Source organism: Pristiophorus japonicus, chromosome 5 (assembly GCF_044704955.1).
Source record: "Pristiophorus japonicus isolate sPriJap1 chromosome 5, sPriJap1.hap1, whole genome shotgun sequence".
Classification (NCBI taxonomy): Eukaryota; Metazoa; Chordata; class Chondrichthyes; family Pristiophoridae; genus Pristiophorus; species Pristiophorus japonicus.
The window spans coordinates 996914-1014439 of NC_091981.1; the positions used below are offsets into that span (position 1 = coordinate 996914).

At 45.7% G+C, this 17526-nt stretch overlaps 1 protein-coding gene across 1 annotated transcript in view; it reads left to right on the plus strand.

Moving 5' to 3' along the window:
- The window catches only part of nphp3 (nephronophthisis 3), a 75447-nt gene extending 58277 nt beyond the window's left edge, over positions 1 to 17170 (plus strand). The window contains exons 21-28 of the mRNA XM_070880291.1: positions 3888 to 4077; positions 5328 to 5569; positions 6107 to 6182; positions 8641 to 8768; positions 10067 to 10307; positions 11985 to 12110; positions 15108 to 15223; positions 16371 to 17170. Coding sequence (XP_070736392.1) covers positions 3888 to 4077; positions 5328 to 5569; positions 6107 to 6182; positions 8641 to 8768; positions 10067 to 10307; positions 11985 to 12110; positions 15108 to 15223; positions 16371 to 16551 — 1300 coding nt within the window. The 3' untranslated portion in view covers positions 16552 to 17170. The remainder of the gene's footprint in view (positions 1 to 3887; positions 4078 to 5327; positions 5570 to 6106; positions 6183 to 8640; positions 8769 to 10066; positions 10308 to 11984; positions 12111 to 15107; positions 15224 to 16370) is intronic.
- The last annotated feature ends 356 nt before the right edge of the window (positions 17171 to 17526 follow it).

Consider the following 17526-nt stretch of genomic DNA (forward strand, 5'->3'; position numbering starts at 1 on the left):
CTTCAGTGATCTGCCTAATGCAGCGATGTGTGGCATGCTGAGAAAGTCCACAAATGTCTCCAGCTGTGGCCTGAAATGAACCCGAGGCATAGAACGACAGTGCCGCGGTGACTTTGACCTCGACGGACAGTGCAGTTCTGATGGTGCTGGCAGGCTGCATGTCTGCCCTTATCAGCTGGTATACCTCAGTGATAACCTCTTTGTGGAAGCACAGTCTCCGAAGGCAGGTGGTGTCGGGCAAGTCGAGGTAAGAATGCTTCTCCTTGTACTTACGTCTGGTGTAACGTCTGGTCCTCCTCATCAGTCTGGCACGTCTTACATTGGGCACATAATGCTGGGGAGCGTACCTTCGGCGATGTCGATTCTGCTACATGTATTTGGTCACCAAGAGAGGGTGAGAAAGGACAGGCCCCATTGCAGTAGCTCTCTGTTTTCCACCGATTGCTCACAAACAAGGAATGCCCCGACGAAGAGACCTCTTCAATTCCAATCGGTCACTGTGTGGTCAAGATGTTTTTACAGATGTTCACATCAACTCCAACGACCTGCAGAGTATATCCGAACTCCGCCGAGGTTGAAGCACAGCAGCCTTTTAAAGGACGCAACATGTGATCTACAACATGGCGTCCATAACGCTGTGATTAGTTCCGGTTAGTTCCACTTTTTCTGGGCAGTTTTTTGAGCGAGGGATATTGTGGCCGATATGTGTGCGAGGTGGTGAAAGTGACGCTTGCCGATCTCACGGCCGCTAGTTTGGGTAAAAATGCTCTTTACGACAAAAAACAGTGGGTGGACGTTAATATTGAATCTCGGCGTTAATTCCGTGCGGAAAGTAACGCTCGGTGATATTATGGGCGTTGAATTCGCCCATCCTGCTGATTCAGCCCCAAAAAAAGTGGGCGGGTGGTGATATTTTATCCAGGCGTTAAGCCCATTGGGAAAATAACGCTCGGTGATAGGTCTCCTAAAAAAGCCCAAGTGTTTCCATTTTGTGCCAGAATGGGCGATATATGGGCGTTATACATCATCTCAGCGGTAAAATGGACGTTAAGTGGGACACAGGCAAAAAAAGTGGAGGTTCTAGCCCTATGTCCCCTCGTTTTAGTTTCTCCTGAGTGGAAATATCCTCTCTGTATCCACTTCATAATCTTATAAGTTTCAATAAGATCACCTCATTCTTCTGAACTCCAATGAGTAGAGGCCCAACCGACTCAACCTATCTTCAAAAGTCAACCCCCTCATCTCCGGAATCAACCTAGTGAACCATCTCTGGACAGCCTCCACTGCAAGTATATCCCTCCTTAAATACGGAGACCAAAACTGTACACAGTACTCCAGGTGTGGCCTCATCAATATCCTGTACAGTTGGAGCAGGACTTCTCTGCTTTTATACTCTATCCCCCTTACAATAAAGAACAACATTCCATTGGCCTTCCTAGTTACTTGCTGTACCTGCAAGCTAACTTTTTGTTTCATGCACAAGGACCCATAGGTCCCTCTGTACTGCAGCACTTTGCAATTTTTCTTCATTTAAATTATAATTTACTTTTCTATTTTTTCTGCCAAAGTGGATAACCTCACACTTTCCCACATTATACTCCATCTGCCAAATATTTGCCCACTCACTGAGCTTGTCTAGATCCCTTTGCAGATTTTTTGTGTCCTCCTCACAATTTTCTTTCCCTTCCCATCTTTGTATCATCAGCAAACTTGGCTACATTACACTCGGTCCCTTCATCCAAGTCATTAATATAGATTGTAAATAGTTGAGGACCCAGCACTGATCCCTGCGGCACCCCACTAGTCACTGTTTGCCAACCGGAAAATGACCCATTTATCCCAACTCTCTGTTTTCTGTTAGTTAGCCAATCCTCTATCCATGCTAATATATTACCCCCAACCCCGTGAGCTTTTATCTTGTGCAGTAACCTTTTGTGTGGCATCTTATCGAATGCCTTCTGGAAATCCAAATACACCACATCCACTGGTTCCCCCTTATCCACCCTGCTCGTTACATTCTTAAAGAACTCCCGCAAATTTATCAAACAGGATTTCCCTTTCATAAAACCATGCTGACTCTGCTTGATTGAATTATGCTTTTCCAAATATCCTGCTACTGCTTCCTTAATAATGGACTCCAGCATTTTCCCAACGACAGATGTTAGGCTAACTGGTCTATAATTTCCTGCTTTCTGTCTACTTCCTTTTTTAAATAGGGGCGTTATATTTGCGCTTTTCCAATCCGCTGGGACCGCCCCAGAATCCATAATTTCGGTAGATTACAGCCAGTGCATCCACTATCTCTGCAGCCACTTCTTTTAAGACCCTGGGATGTAAGCCATCAGGTCCAGGGGACTTGTCCACCTTTAGTCCCATTATTTTACCGAGTACTACTTCATTAGTGATAGTGATTGTGTTAAGTTCCTCCCTCCCTATAGCCCCTTGATTATCCATTATTGGGATGTTTTTAGTGTCTTCTACCGTGAAGACCAATACAAAATATTTGTATTACTGACCCATTGACGGTTTGTAAAAGTGAAATTTTGGTTCCGTATTGATAATGTGAAGGTCTTTATGCTAACACCACACCTTTCTCTATCTTGGCACTTTGCCCTGTAACCTGGGTGGGTTAAAGGCATGCTCATTCTTACTCGTTTCTGCAAATTATTTTTCAACCAAGTTTCTGGACAAAGAAAAAGATAACCCTTGCTATTTAACGCATGCTTGTCATGCACTGCTACCTAAATGGAGGCAAATTAACTTCAGTTCTGTGTAGCTGACTGTGTCTGCCCAGTCTTGGGTTTCTGTGCAGCAAATGAAGGTTTAATTAACCTGGTTCATTCATGTAATACCAAACAAATGTCTTGAATGGACTATTCTAGTACACATTTTCAGCAAGAGAACATAAGAAATAGGAAATAGGAGTAGAAGTTGAGCCTGCTCTTCCTTGGTTATATACCGCCCCTGGAGACTGAACATTGGGAATAGCAACACTGAATAAATGATGGGGCACACATCATTGTTGTCCATCAGATATTGCTGACTGGCCACAGTGTGGCTATGCTGTAGCTAAACCAACTGAAGCTTCTTCAGTAATGGCCCTGTGTATCCAAATGGGACTCTTAATCAACCCTGTCCAAACTGTAGGTATCACTTGGAAAAAGCAGGCTCTATGGAGACGTCCAGTGAGATTGAAGCACTATCGTCACTAGGAGAGTGGAGTGAGTTCAGTTCGAGATGGTTTAATGAATGGACTGGCCTGGTGCAACGTTTGAGAGCCACTCACTGGGAAGTCACTGCTGGCCTGTGTCTGACCCACACGACCCTCATTACTGCAGAAGCTTCAGTTGGTTTGTTTTTCGAGCAGGTTCCTTATACTCGCCCAATGCAGGTAAATGCACTTCACGTCTGTGACATCTGCCACCATTTAGTAACCAAGGAATAAAGCACTCGCAATGATCAGAGAACGTTTACGCAATCTTTTCAGCTTACCATTTTACCAACAAGCACACACCGAGGTTAAAGTTCACGTGCATTCACCATCCGAGTATGAATTTTAAGATCACAGGCCCGACGATTGTCCATTACTCACTTTTATTTTCTAATTAGAAATACAGTTTTCCGTTTTGTCGCATGTTGTTGGTGCCTAATGTAATAGACCACACTGCACTGTATGAATCAAATTAAAAACCATTTCTCCAATGCTTGTGCCAGTTCGAGTGAAATAGTGCTGCATGTGTTGACATGTAATTTTCTCCACAACTGTCTGTACGTACTGAGTTACACCAAGTAGTTTCATCCTTTGTACTTCGATCGGAAATGTTTTCCCGTTAGTTTGGTGCAGTTGTCTTGTCCGTCGTTTAAACAATGTTTGTGTTGTTTTGCAGGGGCCATTTTGCTGAGCTGCTGTACTACTGGCAGTACGTGGGAATGGATAAAGCTTCCATGGCCGCTGCTTACTTTGAGTCTTTAAAGCAGTATGAGAAAAACTGTGAAGGAGAAGACATGATCATACGGTTGGCAGATCTGTATGAAACGCTCGGACGCTTTTTGAAAGACTTGGGCCTCCTGAGTCAGGTACTTCTAATGAGCCGGGTTGTGGTGAGGGCCGAGGGCAAAAGCTCACGAGCAACCTCGAGGCCACAGTAACCTTACCCTGGATCCAAGTCATTTAGCCATAATATTTTAAATCGAAACGCAGACTAATCTAAATGGGAATCAACTCTGTCCAAACTGTAGGTATCACTTCGAGGATCCTGGCTCTGTGGTGACCTCCAGTGAGATTGAAGCACAATCGTCACTTTGGAGAGTGGAGTGAGTTCAGTTCGAGGTGGTTTAATGAATGAAATGGCCTGGTGCAACATTTGGAGAGCCACTCACTGGGAAGTCACTGCTGGCCTGTGTCTCTGACCCACACGACCCTGATTACTGCAGAAGCTTCAGTTGATTTATTTCAGCAGTTGGGGCAAAACCATTAGCCCGAGCATCCCTCGGCTAGAGACAGAGTGAAGAGTCAAAAGTGATTGATTCTTTCAAAAACAGTATTTCTCATCACCTTGTTTGCGAATACAAATGTTTTTTTGACAGAATAAGTCCTGCATCCTCTCCTCACCGCCCCCCCCCATTCCATTCCCCCACCCTGCTACCCGTTCAGGCTGACCCACACTACGCCCAACCTCTCTTACCGACCTGAACTTTAAACCCCACAACCAAGTCTATCCTCTGCTCCAGCCTCCCCATCACTGCTTCTCGAGCTCCTAGCCACACCTTCCACACTGCTCCAATAATTTCCTCACAAGCTCCCGCATTCCACCCTGTGGGCTGTGTCTGCGTTATATCCCACAGTCAGTCCCTTTTCCATATCAGCCTTTCCTCACCAACCTCGATGGGCTCCATGTCCCCCAGACATCAAATCCACAACCCCTTGTCCTCATCTACAAGATTCACAGATCTTGTTCCTCCTCACCTCTCCTACCCTTGCTCCCATCACTGCCCAGTGTCTGGCTTTGCCTCTGTAAACACTTTACAACATTTTTAATATATTAAAGTTGCTGTATAAATGCTAGTAATCATTGTTCCATTGTAGCAGCATCTTGGTTATAATGTTTTTGGCCAATCTCCTGTTAGACTCGATGCTGTCCAATAAAACATTCATTCTAATGCTGTAATGCCAAAAGACAGCCTGTAATTCTCACTTGCCTGCTGGAAATATGGCCATCCTTGCATGGTAAATGAACCTGGTAAATGTTACTCGTCACAGCCAGGGATATTAATACGGCTGGATCACAGCAAAATACTTTACTGTTTGCTACTTCCCTCGTGTGCAGGCTGTTGCACCCTTGCAGCGTTCCCTGGAGATCCGTGAGAGTGCGTTGGATCCAGATCACCCCAGCGTGGCGCAGTCCTTGCACCAGCTCGCCGGTGTGTATGTGCAGTGGAAGAAGTTTGGGAATGCTGAGCAGCTGTACAAGCAAGCGCTGGAAATCAGTGAGAACGCCCATGGCCCGGTGCACCTCCGGGTGGCTCAGGAGCTGGATGCTCTCGCAATGCTTTATCAAAAGCAAAATAAGTAAGTGCTTGATGGTCCTGTAGGGCACCTTTTAAATTGCATCTTAAATGATAAATGTTCTCGGTAATTTTTATTGCGTGCACTGCCCATTCAAATTGTCGCGCGTGCACGGATTTTTCCATTTCAAAGCTGGTGCATGACGCAGCTTAACGGGAACATTGACAGAGTCGTTTGTAGTTGCATTTTGCTGCTGTTAAGTAGTTCAAAGCCATTATTATAATATTTCCAGAAGATTTTAATTTCCTTGCAGAAATTCTTGTTACCAAAGTCAAACTCTAACCTCCCCTCCAGATTCCTCCTCCATGCGTAGTGCTCTGTATCATAAGTTGAAAGCCTTCCCAATATTTAGAAGTAGTCATTTATTGGTGAATGTTGAATGCCTTTGCTGAAGCCTGGGTGGGGGTGTTGTGCTGTTACGGTAGATGGCCAGGTTTTAATCTGCAGCACTCTGAGTCTTTGTGGCAAAAATCCCCGAGACGGGGTACTGTTGGTTTCCTGCCGCTCAGTTTTACACGCACTGTTGTCTTATCATTTAAGGTATGAACAAGTGGAGCCATTAAGAAAACGATCCATGAAGATCAGACAGAAGGTTTCCAGACAGAAAGGGAACATGGTAAGGGATGAAAGCTGTAACCGGTCCAACTACATCATCAGTGTGCACTGTCTGCCCATAAATGTCAGAGGCATGTAAAGTACAACATTTCAATGGCATAGTATTTTATCTGTACAGTATGTGCTATGGACTGAAAGGAAGCTTTCTCCTTGGTGATGGTGCAAGTAGATTATAATCAGGGCCCTGTTTGCAGTCAGTTTTTATTGCCAATTTAGAATCAGGGTTTTTTCAGTCGATTTCAGTTTTTATTCAAAGCCGCAGAAAAAGGGAGAAAATCCCGATCAAAAAAACACAACCAACAAACAGAGTGTAACTTCAGAGAAACTCCGTTTTTATTTAGAACGTCACTAAACCTACAGGGACCAACATGGTACAGTTAAGTTATAAAGCTAACAGTTCAATGCACCATTATTTACAAAGTTTGTACAAACGACTTTTCTGGGCCTCTCTTGCTGACATCAACAATGCTGATGTGAAAAGAATTCAGTCGCCACTCAGATCCTCAGGTGAAGCTCTTGGTCCCCAATCTGATCTGAAATGATGATTCGATTTCACTCCCCTCCCCCGTGAGAGAATCTTGCCCCCATCCCTTGCCCTACATACACTGATCTGGTCAGGTAGGACACTATTCTCGAGGAAGCCATTCCTTCATCACTGTAACAACAGCAATAGTGATGGGGATTGGAGTCTTTAGTCAACTCACTACAGACAGGTAAATACATTCGTAGAAAGATGGAATCTTGACACGTTGCAGTGCAGTCAGCACGACTGGCACCATACACCCATTTTACTAGGCAGTGGATGATTGAGGATAGACCCTGGATAATTTAGCCCCCTCTTCTGCCCATACACTGCTGGGAAACCGCTGCAATCCTTCTGATGGTACTTGGTCGGGAATTTCCGATATTGACCCAGCACCGATGAAGGAATGGTGATGCGTGTCCAAGTCAGGATGGTGTATGACTTGGTGGTGCTCCCCTGACATTGCCACTTTTGTTCTTCTCGGTGGAAGAGGTTACAGGGAAGGGAGGTGCTGTCAAAGTAAGCTTGGTGCATTTTGTAGATAGTACAAACGACATCCACGGTGCGCTGGAGGTGTAGTGACAGGGGTGCTGATGAAGAAGCAGTTCGCTCTGTCCTGGTTGGTGTCGAGCTCAAGTGTTGCCTGAATGGTGCAGCTGCCATGAGTGGTGAGTATTCAGTCAAACGCCTCCTGACTGGAGCCCTATTGATGGTAGAGAGGCCTTCAGGGGTCAGGAGGTGAACTATTGATCACAGCCTCTGCCTGCTGTTCCAGTCATGGTGATGATGATGTAGCTGATGCGGTTAAGCTTGTGGTTGGTGGTGACTCCTAAAATTTGCTGGTGGAGGATTCGGTAATGCTGGTTCCATTTAAGATCAAAGGGAGATGGCTAGGCTTTCTCTTGTTTCGGAAAATCATTACCTGCCACTATGTGGCACAAATGTCCCCTTGTCCGCCCAAGACAGGGTGTGTCCCAGGTCCTGCTCCAGGCTGGCACACGCTGCTTTATTATCAGGGGGCTGAACACTACACAATCATCGAATAGCCCCACTTCTGACCTTATGGAAGGTTATTGAAGCAAGGATGCTGCTCTGAGGAAGTTCAGGAGCTGTGATGACCACAACCACCTTACTTTGTGTTAGGTATGACTTCAGCACTGGAGGGCTTTCTCTCTCTGTTTCTCCTCCACTGACCTCAATTTTGCTAGCGGTCCTTGATGTCAATGTCTGCTCCTCTCGTCTCTTCTCCGGCATTCAGTTCTTGTGTCCATATCTGGATCAAGGCTGTGATGAGGTCTGGAGCCAAGCAGTTCTAGTGGAATCTGCCCTGAGCATTGGTGAGAAGGTCGTTGGTGGGTAGGTTCTGCTCAGTGGTATTATTGATAACTCCTTCCTGATAATGGTGGTGAGGCTGATGGAGCAGTAATTGGAACGGTTAGATTTATCACGTTTTTTCCATGTAGGACACATCTGGGCAGTCTTCCACATTCTCACCCATATAAAGTCCCCCATGCCCATCAGCCCTCCTCTCCATGACCTCGCAAGCTAACCTCTTCAGAGCTCCTCCTGGCCTCGTTTCATTCGACCTTAGCGATCTCTTCTAATCTTGTGTACCCATACACATTCTGCCCCTCGGACACTCCCTCCGCTCTGCCGTTACTGCCAGGCTGTTAGCCACCACTTGGAACTCTGCCCAGCTCCATTTGCCTTGCCACCCCCTCCCTGCTGTCAGCCCCACCCCAAGCTGCCTTTGTTCTCCTCTCTCGCTACTTATTCATTGCTTTTTGTCCTTAGTGGAAAGTGATTTGGGTAGCTGTGGCTGCAATAAGGGTTATCCCCTGCAAAGGGGTTTTGATGATTGGTACGATTGGCACTGTAAAGCGTGCGGGTTTGTTGATGGTAGTGACACTGACACAATGCTGCATTCACTCCCCAGCACGGTTTTGCTGTTCTTCGCCGGCGTGTTGTACAGCTGGAGGAGCTGACTGTTGGGACAGAGTCTGCAGACACGGCCCGGACGCTCAATGAGCTGGGGGTGCTGTACTACCTGCAGAACAACATCGAGTAAGTGAACAATCTTATCAACGTATGGCTCATTCACTGATCATCTGCTGAATATCAGAATAACTGTTAGTCCCTGGTTATTTTAAGATCAAACTTCTCGTCAGTCCCTTTATATCACAATGTATGCTAATAATCGATATATATCTCAAATTGTAGACACCTTCTGTTATCTGGATGAGTGACAATATTTGTTGGTGTTTTCCGCATGTGGGTGAGTAGAGGTGTTAGTCCTGACACTGAGTGCTGAAAATCCTCCCGTTTCACAACACAGCTTCCAGTTGTCAGCTTAGTGCAGTGTGTCCATCGCTCCGGGTCAGTACTGCTCATGAAAAGAGCTGCACTGTGTCTCTTCAACTTCCTCTCATGCTCTCGCAGTCTGGTGATAAAGTACTTTCAGTATGGAGCCAAGTATTGTTCCTCTGCGCATGATTTTTAACAAATAAATTGGTAAATGAAATGAAAAAGCACCACATTAAAATGTAATGAAATCTTGCACATCCCTGATTATAATCGCTCCACCTCCATAACTTCTGTTGCCTGGGCCCTAAGCTCTGGAACTCCCTCCCTAAACCTCTCCTTTTAATACATTCCTTAAAACCTACCTTTTTGACCAAGCTTTTGGTCATCTGCCCTAATATCTCCTTATGTGGCTCAGTGTCACATTTTGTTTAATAATTGCTCCTGCTAACAATTTTAGGACACTATAAAGGCAAGGTGCAGTTGTTGAATAGGCTATTACTGATATCAGCCCCATAAAATGATTTAATGCAATATTTCTCCGTCATTGTTATTGATCCGAGGTGTTCCCGGGAGCTGGGAGCGGGGTGTTCCCGGGAGCTGGGAGCGGGGTGTTCCCGGGAGCTGGGTGTTCCCGGGAGCTGGAAGCGGGGTGTTCCCGGGAGCGGGTGTTCCCGGGAGCTTGGAGCGGGGTGTTCCCGGGAGCTGGGAGTGGGATGTTCCTGGGAGCGGGGTGTTCCCGAGAGCTGGGACCTCAACATTGCCGCAGAATGGGATGCATTGTGATTGTTTACAGAAAGCTTTGACAAAGTCAGTTGTGTGAATCAATGATTATAAAGTGCCGGACACCATGGATAAGTATTGTGCACGGTATTTTATATCTTCAACAGCAATTTGTATCCTATACAATAAAATTGTGAAAAAAATGGGAGCAAAGTCTCCAAGGTGAAGTGCTTGTTTAAATAGAAGCAAGAATGTGGAAATGTTCCCACCCAAGCCCCTTTGGGAATTCTGCTGCAGGCCTGGGTTAATTCAGATTCTTTTTTTCAAATTCAATGTAGGACAGCGGAAATGTTCTTCAAACGTTCACTGGAAATGCGGGAGCAGACTCTGGGCTGTGAGCACCCTGACTGCGCACAGTCGCTCAATAATCTGGCAGCCTTGTACAATGAGAAGATGGAGCAGGAGAAAGCTGAGGGGCTGTACGAGCGAGCGCTGGACATTCGCCGCCGAGCCCTAGCACCTGATCATCCCTCCGTGGCTTACACCGTCAAACATCTGGCAGTGTTGTACAAGAAGAGGGTGAGGCTGCCAAAACTCTGTTTGGCAATGTAAGGCTGGAAATCTTTTTGTTAAACACCCGCCTTGTTTCCCACAATTAGGGCCGCTGATTCTGCCCAGCACAATATGCCAGGACATATCGTACAAACAGCGCAATTTACTTATCAAATACTACAAATTTATATAAAATTGTGGTACAAATGCCAGTTCCTGAGTGAGAAGTACATAAGAACCAGGAGCAGGAGTCGGCCATTCGGCCCCTCGAGCCTGCTCCGCCATTCAATAAGATCACGGCTGATCTTTGACCTCAACCCCACTTTCCCGCCCGATCCCCATATCCCTCGATTTCCCGAGAGTCCAAAAATCTATCGATCTCAGCCTTGAATATACTCAACGACTCAGCATCCACAGCCCTCTGGGGCAGAGAATTCCAAAGATTCACCCCCCTCTGAGTGAAGAAATTCCTCCTCATCTCAGTCCTAAATGGCCGACCCCTTATCCTGAGACTGTGACCCCTGGTTCTAGACTCTCCAGCCCGGGGGAAAACATCCTCTCAGCATCTACCCTGTCAATCCCCCTCAGAATCTTGTATGTTTCAATGAGATCACCTCTCATTCTTCTAAACTCCAGAGAGTATCGGCCTAATCGCTTGTCCTAGCCACAACTACATTGTTGAACATTCTGTAACTTGTGGCAACACTGGCTTTCTACATTAGTTAGAATAGAAATGAATCCGATTTACGAATGAATGATTATTTTAATATTACACTGAAGGTCAGAAAATTAAAGAGCATCATTATTTCCTAGTGATAAGTAAACACGTATTCTTTTACATCTTAACATTTATAGAGGCTACCTGATAAATGTAATGGCGAAAATAACTATGATATATTCTAGGAACACAGGAACAAGAGGAGGCCATTTAGCCCCTCGAGTCTGTTCCGCCACTCCGTGAGATCACGGCTGATCTGTGATCTAACTCCATATACCTGCCTTTGGCCCATATCCCTTAATACCTTTGGTTAACAAAAAGCTATTAGTCAGTGGTAGCAATCTCGCCTTGGAGTCGGGTCGTAGGCTCAGGCCTCGCTGCAGGAGATGGATACATAATCAGAGTAGGGGTGCTGCATTGTCAGACGCGTGGTTTTTGGATGAGTTGTTAAATTGAGCCTATTCGGGTGGCCATTAGAGCAGAAAGGACTTCTCCTGATGTCTCGGCCAATATTTATCCCTCAACAACCAGAAACTCCTTAACTGCACATTCATCTCACTGCTGTTTGTGGGAGCTTGCTGTGTTTTCTACATAACAACATTGAGTACACTGCAAAAGTGATCAATTGTCTGTGAAGCACTTTGGAACGTCCTCGGGTGAGAGCAGAAATGCAACATTTAGATAACCTGCGATTTTAATAGAATTTTACAGTATAAAATTGCAGTGCTAAACCATAACTATGAAAACATTATTTAATACTCCTATTAGTCTATGTAATAGCAGGTGGATTTAAGTTGTAAGATGTGTGATATCATTTGTTTCCAAATGATGAGGGTTTCAGGAACCAAAAATGACAATAGCTAACAGCAGACCTTCGAGCCCATAAACAGTAACAGACAGAAACAGCTTTCCTTGTAAAGTTGTAATGTTTTGCCCTGAATGTTGAAAACTTTTCCTGTCACATTAATCCTGGTTTAAATTTCCAGGGGAAGTTGGACAAGGCGGTTCCTTTATGTCAGCTGGCAGTTGAAATTCGTCAGAAATCTTTCGGCCCCAAGCACCCAAGTGTAGCGACTGCCCTGGTGAACCTGGCTGTGCTCTACTCTCAGCTGGTACAGTATATCCGCCCGCCTCTCTCCCATCGCCTCCGCTCTCAGCTGGTACAGTATACCCGCCCGTCTCTCTCCCATCGTCTCTACTCTCAGCTGGTACAGTATACCCGCTCGCTTCCCTCCTATCGCCTCTGCTCTCAGCTGGTACAGTATACCCGCTCGCTTCCCTCCTATCGCCTCTACTCTCAGCTGGTACAGTATACCCACCCGTCTCTCTCCCATCGCCTCTGCTCTCAGCTGGTACAGTATACCCACTCGCTTCCCTCCTATCGCCTCTACTCTCAGCTGGTACAGTATACCCACTCGCTTCCCTCCTATCGCCTCTACTCTCAGCTGGTACAGTATACCCGCCCGTCTCTCTCCCATCGTCTCTACTCTCAGCTGGTACAGTATACCCACTCGCTTCCCTCCTATCGCCTCTGCTCTCAGCTGGTACAGTATACCCGCCCGTCTCTCTCCCATCGTCTCTACTCTCAGCTGGTACAGTATATCCGCCCATTTCTCTCCGATCTCTTCTGTGCTGTCAGTTGGCACGGTATACCCGTACGTTAGTCTGATCGTCTCTGTACTCTCAGCTGGTATGATATTCCCACCCGTTACTCTCCGATCTCTGTACTGTCAGCTGGTACGGTATTCCTGCCCGTTACTCTCCTATCGCCTCTATACTCTCAGCTGATATGGTCACTGTCCTATCTCGTCTTTTAAGTTATAAAGCTTAGAACGGTTTGTACTATATTATGTAAAACTTGAGAAAGGTGAACAATGAAAGTGGATTTCAGGCAGTTTTGAATCAAATACTGATTACCGCAAGATCCAAATCTTTATTACAGTGACACTTGTTGAATGCAAACCCAACTGAACTTGGCTGCGTTACTGAGGAGCAAGGTGCTAAACTTTTGGCCCATTTTTTTTTGAGATGGGGGAGAGGGAATCTTGGGGGGGTGGGGGGGAAGCTGAAGATTAACCCGGCTAGAACTTGCCACAGAGCCTCACCAGCCGGGAGTGCATATCTGGAGTTTGAACACATTTTCCACATTTTACGATAAGCAAGTAATAGTGTGGGTAGATTCCCTGTGCCTGCGAGGTGCGGACTGATTATAACGAAAGGGTTTACAATTTTTCTACACCGAGCACACAGGAAATCTTTATCCCATATGAGAGAGGTTAGTTAATAAATAACACGAATTTCAGATCATGGTTTTATATCTGTACAGGGACATTAGAAACATAGAAACATAGAAAATAGGTGCAGGAGCAGGCCATTCGGCCCTTCTAGCCTGCACTGCCATTCACTGAGTTCATGGCTGAACATGCAACTTCAGTACCCCATTGCTGCTTTCTCGCCATACCCCTTGATCCCCCTAGTAGTAAGGACCTCATCTAACTCCTTTTTGAATATATTTAGTGAATTGGCCTCAACAACTTTCTGTGGTAGAGAATTCCACAGGTTCACCACTCTCTGGGTGAAGAAGTTCCTCCTCATCTCGGTCCTAAATGGCTTACCCCTTATCCCTAGACTGTGACCCCTGGTTCTGGACTTCCCCAACATTGGGAACATTCTTCCTGCATTCAACCTGTCTAAACCCGTCAGAATTTTAAACGTTTCTATGAGGTCCCCTCTCATTCTTCTGAACTCCAGTGAATACAAGCCCAGTTGATCCAGTCTTTCTTGATAGGTCAGTCCCGCCATCCCGGGAATCAGTCTGGTGAACCTTCGCTGCACTCCCTCAATAGCAAGAATGTCCTTCCTCAGGTTAGGAGACCAAAACTGTACACAATACTCCAGGTGTGGCCGAATGGCCTACTCCTGCACCTATTTTCTATGTTTCACCAAGGCCCTGTACAACTGTAGCAACACCTCCCTGCCCCTGTACTCGAATACCCTCGCTATGAAGGCCAACATGCCATTTTCTTTCTTAACCGCCTGCTGTACCTGCATGCCAACCTTCAATGACTGATGTACCATGACAGCCAGGTCTCGTTGCACCTTCCCTTTTCCTAATCTGTCACCATTCAGATAATAGTCTGTCTCTCTGTTTTTACCACCAAAGTGGATAACCTCACATTTATCCACATTATACTTCATCTGCCATGCATTTTCCCACTCACCTAACCTATCCAAGTCACTCTGCAGCCTCATAGCATCCTCCTCACAGCTCACACTGCCACCTAACTTAGTGTCATCCGCAAATTTGGAGATACTACATTTAATCCCCTCGTCTAAATCATTAATGTACAATGTAAACAGCTGGGGTCCCAGCACAGAACCTTGTGGTACCCCACTGAATGCAAAAGCAAAGAAATTATGAATTTGTACAAGAAGTGGGTTAGGCCATTGGAATAGTGCATTATAGGAAGGATATCAGAGCCATGGATAAGATGCAGCAAAGGTTCACTTGTGTGGTACCAGAAAGGAGAGATTATAATTGTGAAGAAAAGCTCGGAATACCTGCCTTTTCCCAGTGGGAGTTAATGGGGATCTAATAGAAGTTTTCAAAATGTTCATTCTCTGGATGTGGGCATCGTTGGTAAGGCCGGTATTTATTGCCCATCCCTGCTTGGCCTGAGCAGGTGGCGATATAACTGAATGGCTCGGTTAAAGTCAACAAACTTGTTGTGGGACTGGGGAAAGGCTGCAAGTTTGTCTCTGACAATGCAGCACCCCCTGACTACTGCCCAGTGCTCCATCTGGTACTGGGGCTCGGACAGGGCTCCAGCTGATCCGGGTGGTCCTGACCATTTACTGTAATGGCCGGTCCTTGTGACAATGCAAATGTTTGAGAACATGTTTTGTGCCAATCGATGATTTGGGGAGAGTGAAAGATTAAGTGTATGGAATAAGCAGAATGTCTCCGATTAAAAGACATGAATTTGTTCAATCGCAAGATATACTGAATTATGTAAATTAATAAAAGTGTGAACTGTTTTCATGTAAAAGTTATCAAGCTCACGGTAAAAAAAATGTTAATAAATAATCGTTAAATGTCTGTTCCACAGAAGAAGCACAGTGAAGCGTTGCCGCTGTACGAACGAGCTCTGAAAATCTATGAGGACAGCCTGGGTCGCTGCCATCCCAGAGTGGGAGAGACACTAAAGAATTTAGCCGTGCTGAGGTAAGGATTCCCGCGGCACTGAGCTCAGTCTTCCAGTCACTGACCGGTCAGCAGCAGCAATGTATCCCGCTGATGTTTGCTTTTTAAATGCCGACAGTGCCCCTGGTCTGTGCTGTGCCACGTACACACGGTGTGGCACCAAGCTACTTTCAGGTGTTTAAAACATGGTGCGGCACTATGTGCTGAAGCTACAGGGTTTTACAGAGGCTCATGGCTTGTATACGGTTGGCCACCGTCAGGCTGGGCCTTCTGACCCAGCGTTTGTGGAGGGTATGTAAATCCTGACTGTTTTGTGAGGGAGGCACAGTGGACGGAAATTGGTGGGTCAGAATATTGTGTAACCCGTGATGTCATGCACAATGCGTTAAAATCTGGAGCAACGTACCGGCGGTCGGGCTGATCATTCGAGCAATCTGAGAGCGGGAAGAGCGGGCCAGGTAGAAAAAGGGAACATTGTGACTAAATTCTGGTATGAATTTTCTGCCGGACACAAGTCCCGCCAAAAGCCCATTTAAAAAAAAAACACCTAATCTGCTTTAGGTGTTCATGTAATTTTGGTGTTTTTAATATTTTAAATTTCAAACTAATTTCAGCCTACACAATGCTTCAAAATGTTTAAAATATTATGCAATCTGGTCTATTTGATCTGCTTTAACCAATTTAAATAAAAAAGTTAAGTTGCTGATTTGTTCAATATTACCCCTCCCCCCGCTTCTTGTCTCTCCTTGGGTGTCATCAACCCCCATCTCTGGCCAAGGAGGCAGGGCTTTGGCCTTCTGAGCCACTGCCAGAGGTCAGTGTTGAAGCACGCAGCAGGCGATGAGTGACTCAGTGACCTGTTCCCCATCTCCCTGTGCGATGGTGCCCGATCTCTGCACTTAACCTGCTGTAACAGCACAGCGAAGGTTGGAGACTGGGGAATGCTGGGTGTGACTCTGTGACCAGCCCCTGTGGCATCGTGTGGTCTGGTAACACCATTCACCTGAGAAAAGGGCCGTCAGAGACTTGTAAAACATTTTGCAAAATTAGATTGGTTTAATTTGATGTTTGCAATGTTAAAGTGAGCAAAATGAGTAATTTGCAGAAACCCTTTTGCATTAGTGTCCCAGAGTACAAGGCTGATGTTACCTTGTAATTGATGTTACAGTTATGAGGAGGCCAATTTTGAAAAGGCTGCAGAGTTATACAAGAGAGCAATGGATATTAAGGAAGCAGAGGCCTCGATGGTCGGTGGAAAAGCTCTTTCAAGGCATTCGTCCTATGGAGACACTTTCAGTTTAAGGAATGCTCTTGCTCCTAATCCTTACCTGGAATTGGGATACAGGTGACTGGCAGATAGCAACGGACATGAGAAACACAGGCTGTGACGTGGAACCGTTGTCTCGAGCACAGTATGTCCCGTCAAGACTAAGACGGACTTGTGTGGAAGGTTAATGTGGAAATTTCCCAAGAAATGGAAGTAATTATGTTATTTTATTTGTGTAACATGAAGAGATTTATCAGAATGAAGAATTGGGGTTGAGCACTATGCCTCTGGTACATCGAGAGGAAAATGTAATCCTTTTGGTCAATCACTGGGATCGAATTGCCTAACTCATGTTCCCAATTAGCAGAACATACTTTGTAAATTACTATAAAACGGAGCGAGATTGTCTGTGTGCCTTTTGAAGTTTGTACCAGTGCTGATTCTGGATATCAGTGCTTTAATATTGAAGATAAATTTGTTTCAAAAGGTCTTTCAGACTTGAAGCAACAAGTATTACCATTCTTTCTTCATAAGGAAAACATTTTGGAAGGAATCTTAAACTTGTGGTTGGAATGGAATGTAGCTCACGCTGATGATCTGGGTGTAGATTTTTATGCTGATGAAGCAACTCTTGGCAATGCAATCTAGTGAATCAACACTGGCAGTATGTCAGAACCTCAATATTAAATCCAGCACTAAAAGATCTGCTTCTCACTAATGTTATCTCACCCTTTTTGCCACTGAAACCCTCATCTGTGCCTTTGTCGCCTTAAGATTCAACTTTTCCAATCCTCCAATACCTCCAACTCATCCAAACCTGCACTGCCTCCATCTATTCCACAGTCTATCGTTTACCCACTGACTCTCCATCCTTCAGTCCATTGACCAACATCCTCCATGTTGTCTCCAGACCGATCCCTGATCTCACTCCCTTACCCCTGTTCCCGCTCGCATCCTTCACTCCTCCAACTCTGGTCTAAAGGGTGCTGCGCTACTGGTGTCGCATGTGGGCGATGTTACCTGTGACTGTGCAGCACTCCCTCAGGACTGCTCCGAG